General features: G+C 35.3%; 1 protein-coding gene across 1 annotated transcript in view; it reads left to right on the top strand.

Moving 5' to 3' along the window:
* Positions 1–9,289, top strand: part of DNAH12 (dynein, axonemal, heavy chain 12) — a 236,169-nt gene that overhangs the window by 71,163 nt on the left and 155,717 nt on the right. Inside the window, 6 exon segments of the mRNA XM_012640974.1 lie at positions 322–507; positions 1,949–2,149; positions 4,542–4,736; positions 6,128–6,249; positions 6,345–6,627; positions 9,073–9,268. Coding sequence (XP_012496428.1) covers positions 322–507; positions 1,949–2,149; positions 4,542–4,736; positions 6,128–6,249; positions 6,345–6,627; positions 9,073–9,268 — 1,183 coding nt within the window.

Raw genomic sequence — 9,289 nt, 5'->3', positions numbered from 1 at the left:
AATTTCTAAAATAATACCACAGTTTTAATTGCCATACTTTTATCATGTACTTTAGTATCTTATAGACCCATTTATCCTTCCTTCCTTTTTGCTCTTATAATTTTCCTGGCTATTTTTACATGCTTATTTTTGCAAATGACCTTAGAATCATTTTGTTAGTTTCTCTCTCCCTCCAAATTGAATTGAGATTTTGATTATACTCATATAAATATATTCAATAATTTGAAGAAATGTAATCCTTATACTATCAAGCCTTCATATATATATATCTCTGTGTAGAAGCAAATAACTGACTCATTATTTTAATATTTTCACCATTAGGAAAATATCCCTACTGTCTCCATTCTGTGCAATCCAGGAATGAGAGCTCGTCACTGGAAACAGATGTCAGAAATTGTAGGCTATGACTTGACTCCAGACTCTGGAACTACACTGAGAAAAGTTTTAAAATTAAACCTTACACCATACTTGGAACAATTTGAAGTGATAAGTGCAGGGGCAAGTAAGGTAAACATAAAGATCATCTCAAATGCTTTACTGGATGAGTTTGTTAATCAAGTAACCATTGTTTTTGTTGTGGTTAAATGTGTATAGTATTGGATAGCAGTGGGAGGAGATGGGAGAAATTGATAGCAGACTATTCTTTTTTTCCCACAAAGTGTGTGCTTATTTGTCCTGAATCTAGACTAGAAATAATCCCTTTGACCTTTTCTTAATTCTTCCGTATTCTAGTATAGTTGGATGATATGCTAGTATTGATACATAATTTTTCCATTGAGAATACTGGGTGGATGTATGTATGGCATGTGATGTGTGGGTATTGTAGCAAAATAAGTATGGCCCTAGATGAAGGGTTCTCGAAATACGTAGATTACAGGCTGCCTTCAGAAAGGCCACTTCAAAGAAAGTAAGTCTAGGAGGCATTTTATTATAATGTCTTTTTTATTTTTTTGAGACAGTGTCTCGCTCTGTTGCCCGGGGCCAGAGTGCAGTGGTGTCATCATAGCTCACTGCAACCTCAAACTCCTATGCTCAAGTGATTTTCCTACCTCAGCCTCCTGAGTAGCTGGGACTATAGGCATGTGCCGACCACACCCGGCTAGTTTTTCTGTTTTTTGTAGAGATGGGGTCTTGCTCTTGCCCAGGCTGGTCTCGAACTCCTGGCCTCAAGCAGTCCTCCTGCCTCGGCCTCCCAGAGTGCTAGGATTATAGGCGTGAACGACCACATTTGGCCCTCGATGTCCATTTTAATACTAACAGCAGTGATTTTCATAGCAAGTGAATTTTTTGAAACTATGTAACCATTCTTCTTAGGAATTTTTACATTGTTAAACAAAACCTTTCTAACTTAAAAAAATTATACTGTAGTCACAGATTATCCTAAGGAAATGGTAATGTAATATATCACATGCTTACTGAATTTACTAGGTAAAGTCAATATAATAAATAAGATCCTTCACTATCCTATTCTCTCTCTCTTTTTTTTTTTTATTTTTTTATTATTTATTTATTTATTTATTTTTGAGACAGAGTCTCACTCTCTTGCCTGGGCTATAGTGCTGTGGTGTCAGCCTAGCTCACAGCAACCTCAAACTCCTGGGCTCAAGCGATCCTCCTGCCTCAGCCTCCCAGGTAGCTGGGACTACAGGCATGCGCCACCATGCCTGACTAATTTTTTCTGTTTTTAGTTGTTTGGCTAATTTCTTTCTATTTTTAGTAAAGAAGGGGTTTCGCTCTTGCTCAGGCTGGTCTCGAACTCCTGAGCTCAAGCAATCCTCCCACCTTGGCCTCTCAGAGTGCTAGGATTACAGGCATGAGCCACCGCGCCCAGCCTCTTTTTTTTTTTTTAAGTTGGAAAAAGACATACAAATTTATTTAACATATATACATGGGGAGGATGACAGAGTGATTGCCCCTATCCCATTCTTTCTTCATTCCTCCCTTTCAGGAATTTTCATTAGAGAAAGCCATGCGTACAATGATAGGAACTTGGGATGACATTGCTTTTCATATAAGTCTATATCGTGATACTGGAGTCTGTATTCTTTCTTCGGTGGATGAGATTCAGGCTATCCTTGATGATCAAATTATAAAAACTCAGACAATGAGAGGCTCACCTTTCATCAAACCATTTGAAAAGGAGATCAAGGTATGTTAAATATGATAGTCAGCTCTTGGTCAGTTATAAAAATTGCAATCTTATTACATATATGTTCTCATGGAAATAAGTGAGTGTGTTGGATGGCTTTTTATTATAAATGTTTATTTAAATCATAGACCTATAACCCTGATATTTTATCTGGTGAAATATAAGAACAGATACTCAAAAATTACTATAGAAATATATAGAACAGAACTGATATACTAATGATTTTGAAAAGAAAAATTATGCTTTATTAAAATCTTCTCCAATAACAGTGATAGACTTGAAAGGAAAAGTTTAGGTATTATTTATTCTAACTTTATAAGACCTAGACTGTTTTTTGTTTGTTTGTTTTTTTCTTTTCTTTTCTTTTCTTTTTTTTTTTTTGAGACAGGTCTCGCTCTGTCGTTCTGGGTAAAGTGCAGTGGCATCATCATAGCTCACTGTAACCTCAAACTCTGGGCTCAAGGGATCCTCCTGCCTTAGCCTTCTGAGTAGCTGGGACTATAGGCACATCCCACCAGGCCTGGCTAATTTTTAAAATTATTTTTATTTTGAGTAGAGATTGGATCTCACTCTTGCTCAGGCTGGTCTTGAACTCCTGACCTCAAGCGATCCTCCCATCTCAGCCTCCCAGAGTGCTAGGATTACGGGTGTGAGCCACCATGCCCAGCCTCCTAGACTGTTTTATGTTGCATTCTTGCAACATGTAGTAAAAAGTTCTCTATACCATATTTTAATTATACTTGTTAACAGCTAGCTTGTCGGTCTTTCAGAATAATTAATGATTTATTGTCCACTTGAGAAAAACAAATGGTATTTGAGGCTCCAAGATTATTTCATATCTTTACAGTTGATGTGGGTAAATGTAGAAAGCAAACAAACTATGATAACTAATAGCTTCATAGGTATTATCAGACTTCTAACTGGGGATTATATAAATTGGGGAAAGACAAACAACTGGATGTTTTTATCCTGATAGTTATTGATTTCTAATTATGTGCCAGTTACTGCTCTAGGAACTTTACATTTATTAACCCATTTAATCTCCACCACAGACCTTCAAGGTAGGCACTATTATTGTCTGTATTCATAGATAAGGAAACCAAGGCATAGGAGGATAGGTAATTTGCCCAAGTTCACCTCGCTAATAAATGACAGAGCTGGAATGCAAACCAAGGCAATCTGGTTTTCGTTTGAGCATAAATAGTGCTTTATAAAATGTCTTGGCTGCTATTATTTGGAAAAAACAGAGTAATGTTCTTCCAAGAGGACATAAAGCTGGACATTTTCCCATGAATAAGGCTAACCCAGCCTTTCTTTCCTTTCTTTTTCTTTCCTTCCTTCCTCCCTCCCTCCCTGCCTTCCTTCCTTCCTTCCTTCCTCTCTTCTCTTCCTCTCTTTCCTCTCTTTCTCTCTCTTTCTTTTCTTTTTCTTTTTCCTTTTCCTTTTCTTTTTTCTGTCTCTTTTCTTTTTTAAAGAGATAGGGTCTGGCTGTGTCGCCCAGGCTGGAGTGCAGTGGTGCAATCATAGTTCACTGTAATATCGAACTTCTGGGCTCAAGTGATCTTCCCAGCCTCCAGGGTAGCTAGGACTACAGGTCTGCACCACCATGCCTGGCTAATTTTTTTATTTTTTGTAGAAATGAGGTGTTGCTATGTTGCTCAGGCTTGTCTCGAACTCCTGGCCTCAAGATATTCTTCTACCTCAGCCTCCCCAGTGCTAGGATTACAGGTGTGAGCTACCATACCTGGCCTGGCCTAATTCAGCTAATGAAATATCTTGTCAACTCTAGGGGATCTATGGAATAAGGAGGCTTATTTTATTTTATTTTTCATTTCATTTCATCTTTCTCCAAATTGTGTTGATGTAGAGCAAGATTTCTTAACCTGGCACTGTTGATATTTTGGGCTCTATAATTCTTTGTTATTGGGGCTGTGCTGTATATTGTTGGATGTTTAGCTGCATTTCTGGCCTCTACCCATTAGATACTAGTAGCATCCTCCTCCTATCAGTTGTGACAACTGAAAATATCTGCAGACATTGTCAAATGTTCCCTGGAGTGGAAGGCAAAAGTGCCCATGGTTGATAACCACTGGTATAGAGAAGGATATATCCTTGGAGGCTTTTGGGACTTGGGATGATTCACTTAGAGATTAGGAAATTGGTATAACTAACTTTTCAGTTATTTCTAATTATGAGTTCCAATTATTTAGGCGTACCTCAGACCTCCTAGAATTTTTCTAAGCCTTATGCAAAACACCCGTAAGTGACCTTAAGCTGTAAGCTGTTTTGCATTGATTTAAAAATAACAGTAAATTTTAAATATATTTTCATTACTATGATTTATAGCTTTTCTTTAATAACTGGGATTTAGTACAGTATGCTTTTCATTAAGGCCTGGGAGGACCGTTTGATTCGAATACAAGAAACAATTGACGAATGGTTGAAAGTTCAAGCTCAATGGCTGTACTTGGAGCCCATCTTTTGTTCTGAGGATATCATGCAACAGATGCCAGAAGAAGGGCGTCAGTTTCAGACAGTAGACAGACATTGGAGAGATATCATGAAGTTTTGTGCAAAAGATCCAAAGGTGAAGTGTTTATTTTCCCTCTTATAGTAGGTGAACCTTTATTTTTGAATATTAAAGAAAGCATTTGACTTTTTTCCCTGATTATAAAAATTAAACCTGCTCATTGTATATAAACTGTAAAGTTCAGAAACATATAAGAAAGCATACAAGTATTAAAATAATTTTACTTTTCAATTGATAAGATACACTACTTGTAACTCTTTATAGTGGAGCTGCTTCAAATGTACATTCAATTCACCTGACTTCTGCTATATACACTCACTTCTCCCCTCCTCACAAAATAAATAAACAAATAAAATAAAATAGGGAGAGTGAGAACAAGAGAGAAAGAGAAGCAGAGAATGAATAATGCAGGTGATTCACCTGACATTCCACTCAGTGACCCTATATGACCGACGAGTGATGGGGAAAAGAGAATCTGCTGTTCTCTGAGTTGGTCTCAATTCCTGTGTGTCTCTTCTAGTGAGTATAGCACCTTGTTGAGTGTGATCTAACGTTGAAAGACAGACTATGTGTTTTTCGTACACACAGTACATGTAGTCCTTAGATATACATCCACTTTTTAATTTGGTATTCAACTTAAGAAATGACAATTTATTTTAATGCTGGATGAAAATCTACCTGTGCTAGACTTACTGAGAATCAGTAGTGCACTGAAATTTTAAGGATTTTGCCATGCCTGTTGATTTTAGAATCTTTGTGAACATGATTTCTTATAGATCAAAGGTGAGCAAATTTTTTTTGCCTGGGGCCAGACTGTAAATATTTTAGGCTTTGCAAGACATAGGTCTTTTTTGCAAACTATTCAATTCTGCTGTCATTGTAGTGAGAAAGCAGCCATAGATAATATGTAAATGAGTGGATGTTTCTGTGCGAGAATAAAATTTTTTATGGACACTGACATTTTCATATGTCATGAAATATTTTTCTTCTTTTGATTTTTTTAACTTTCTGAGAGTGTGAAAATAATTCTTAGCTTGTGGGCCATTTAAAAACTGGTAGCAGGCTTGGATTTGGCCTGTAGGTTACAGTCTGCCAACTCCTGCTATCGATTGCTGAGTTTATGGTTGATGGTTGTAAACGAAAGAATTAAACTACACACAAACCTAACAGACTCTTCTCACATTATTCAAAATAATATAGGAGAAATGAAAATATGCATTACAGTCATATCTTCTCATTTGTAACTAATGTCCTTGGATAAGAATATTTATGAATTATTGAATTTTAGTAGTTTTTACATTATAAAAGTATTTCACTGCAAAGTTCATAAACCTTTTGACATTTTAACATTTAAAAATTTTGACATATAATATAGATTAATATAATATTTATGTCTTATGATTATATCTAGAATATAGTGCCAACCTTAACAAACATGTCTCTTTTAGGTTCTTGCTGCTACTTCTTTAACAGGTTTATTGGAAAAACTGCAGAACTGTAATGAACTTTTGGAGAAAATCATGAAAGGGCTTAATGCATATCTTGAAAAGAAACGTCTTTTCTTCCCTCGGTATGATCGATGATCAATTGTGCTATAATTAAGAGCATTTTCTGATGTGTGGTGAATTGTAACTAAAGCTTTTCTATTTGCATGTTTTCCCCTAGTTTTTTCTTCTTATCTAATGATGAAATGTTAGAGATTTTGTCAGAGACCAAAGATCCACTTAGAGTTCAGCCTCATTTAAAAAAATGCTTTGAGGGCATTGCTAAGTTGGAGTTCCTTCCCAATTTGGACATTAAGGCCATGTACAGCTCTGAAGGTGAGCGAGTGGAGCTGATTGCACTCATTTCCACGTCGGCAGCGCGGGGTGCTGTGGAAAAGTGGCTCATTCAAGTGGAAGATCTAATGCTCCGGAGTATTCACGATGTGATTGCTGCAGCCAGACTGGTGTGTTTCCTAGATTTAATGTATCCCCTATATTCTGTAAATGCTTTGTCTTAGGAAGTTTTGAATGGGTACCAGTAAATTAACACTTAAAAGTTCTATTTTAAACCATTTATTATTTTTTCAACTTCTTTTTTTGTTTCTAACATTATTATTAAAATAACAATGTTAGTACAAATTGGTAATAATGTATGATTAAGTGTTATAAAAGAAAAAAGGTGTCATGAGACAGAATAATAAGGGCTATATAATTTAGAGTGGAGGAAGCTCCAATGATAGGCTTTTAGCGGAAGTGATGTTGAAACTGAAACCCAAAGGATAAGTAGGAATTAACCAGGTAGAGAGCAAATGAGAGGGCATCTAGATATCCTGTATTAAAGGCCCTGGGATCAGAAAGAATTTGGGATTTTGAAAACCTAAAAGAAGACAGCTATGTCTGTAGTAGAGAAAGCAAAGTGGAAAATAAAGTCAGACGAGGTTGGAAAGGGAGGCAGTTAGGAGTTTGTATTATATATTAAATGCAATGGAAGATCATTGAAGTATTTTAATCAGGGGAGGATCATAATCTGATTTGTATTTTTATACCACCATGGCTATGGTATAAAGAATGAGTTAGTGGGAGTGTGAAAACAAGAAGGCAAATTAGGATATTTTTGTATTAGTCCAGATGAAAGCTGATATGAGCTGGTACTAGGCAAAGTGGCAGAAGGTATGGAGCAAAGTAGACAGATTAGAATGGATTTTGTAGTTAACTTCAACAGGTTGAATTGATTGTAGAGTGTGAGGAAGGGTGAGGAAGAGGAGGTCTCAAAAATCACTTTTAGGTTTCCGATTTGAGCATATGGGTGGCATTTACTCTGGGGGATGCCTGGTGGAGAAGCAGGTTTGTGGAGGCTTAGGGGAAGATCAAGAGTTCAGTGTTAGAAATGCTTATGAGCTGGCCTAGTGGATATGTTTAGTAGACAGACAATTATGCCCTTTAGAACGTGCTGATCTATAGGACAGTTCTCAGACATGAGTGTTAAATGCATGATTTAGTTTACTTACTGCTTTTAGAACTTAAATCACTACTTAAAAACCCCAAATGAGATGAACAAACATTAAAGGAGGATATATAACCAATTTGAAAGAAATATAACACCTCAGTACTACATGTGTCTCACTTTTGTTAATCCAATTAACCTAATCGTGAATGATAAACTGCAGTACATTTCTCCCTTTAGGACCACAGAGGAGCAGTTACGTAGTAGAATAGTTTTAAAAGACATTGAAGGCTTATATCCAGCAATTCACTGTATATGAGTGAGGTGTCTTTTTCATTTCACCGAGATCCTTACAAAGCTCATTTTCTTGTGGTGGCTATTCTGTTCAGCTTCAGTGTTCCTGCAGATAAATCTTGACTTTTTCTTTCGTTTTACTGTTTGTGATTCCAAACAAACTAAAAACATAGGAAAGAATCAACATTGTCCATGAAAGTATTTCCTTAATCAGTATAGAAATTTACCTTCTATGTACCTAGGAATGGCTCTCAGTCACGATTTATCATTCTTTGAAGCGTAGGTTAGTCATTTGTGTTTATTTCTAAATATTGCCAATAAGAAGAATTTTATAGTGATATGTATTTACATCCTATGTTTAACGTTCTTATATCTAAGATGGTATAATTGTATTAAAATTACAGTTTCCATTGGCATCAATCTCAAAATTCATTCTGCAGTTGTTTTCTTTTTTAATTTTTTATTTGGATCTGCCAATATTTAAAAAGATTAAACCTTTCCCCCAATAAATCCATTAAATGCATTTTGAATATAAAATGTTAGAAACAAATGAAAGTATATTTTGAATTCCAAAGCATAGATTGTTCAAGTATATGTAATCGAACAAATATATAATGGTTTACATTATATAACCTGGTTGCACAAGTTTTTAGAAAAGCTATGGATAAATAATACAAGGGTTCCAACTACTAATCTAACCACATTTTCTGCTACATTTTATAGTCTCCTTTTCAATTAAATCTTAGTATCAATATACATAATCAATTTGACTAGTTTTTTTAAAGTTTACTAAAACCTTTACATATCATTATAATAGAAGTAATATGTATTTTACATCAAAAACTTAACTCCCCATAGCAAAGGAGCATAAAAGTCCAATAGAAATCAACTTATAGAAAAATGAACAATTAAATCTGTCTAGACATAATCCATTATTAACATGTTGTTGCTCATCTTTCCATTTTTTAAATAAATAAACAAGTATTTCAAAAATATAAGCATAATTTATAATACTTTTTAGGTCTTTTCAATAGTCATCTAAAATTTTTCACATCTATGTGATATTCTAGCCTATGAGTGTACCAAATATTACACTTCCGTATTATTAGACATTTAGCTATTTTTTTCTCATGCAGTCTTTTAAAGTTAGAAATTCATTTGAATTATTCAGGCTTATCCAGAATCTGCAAGAAGAGACTGGGTTCGAGAGTGGCCTGGCCAAGTTGTACTTTGTGTTTCTCAAATGTTCTGGACTTCTGAGACACAGGAAGTTATAAGTGGTGGGCCAGAGGTAAAGCATTTTTGATATAAACAACCACATACTTTTCTCCATTCCATGTGTTTTAGTTTATCTATTCTTTGCAAAAGTATTACCTCCTTCAATTTCT

This window comes from Propithecus coquereli, unplaced genomic scaffold, assembly GCF_000956105.1.
Source record: "Propithecus coquereli isolate 6110/MARCELLA unplaced genomic scaffold, Pcoq_1.0 Scaffold1, whole genome shotgun sequence".
Classification (NCBI taxonomy): Eukaryota; Metazoa; Chordata; class Mammalia; order Primates; family Indriidae; genus Propithecus; species Propithecus coquereli.
Note: the sequence above shows the minus strand (reverse complement) of the source record. Positions and strands in the feature narration are given on the sequence as shown.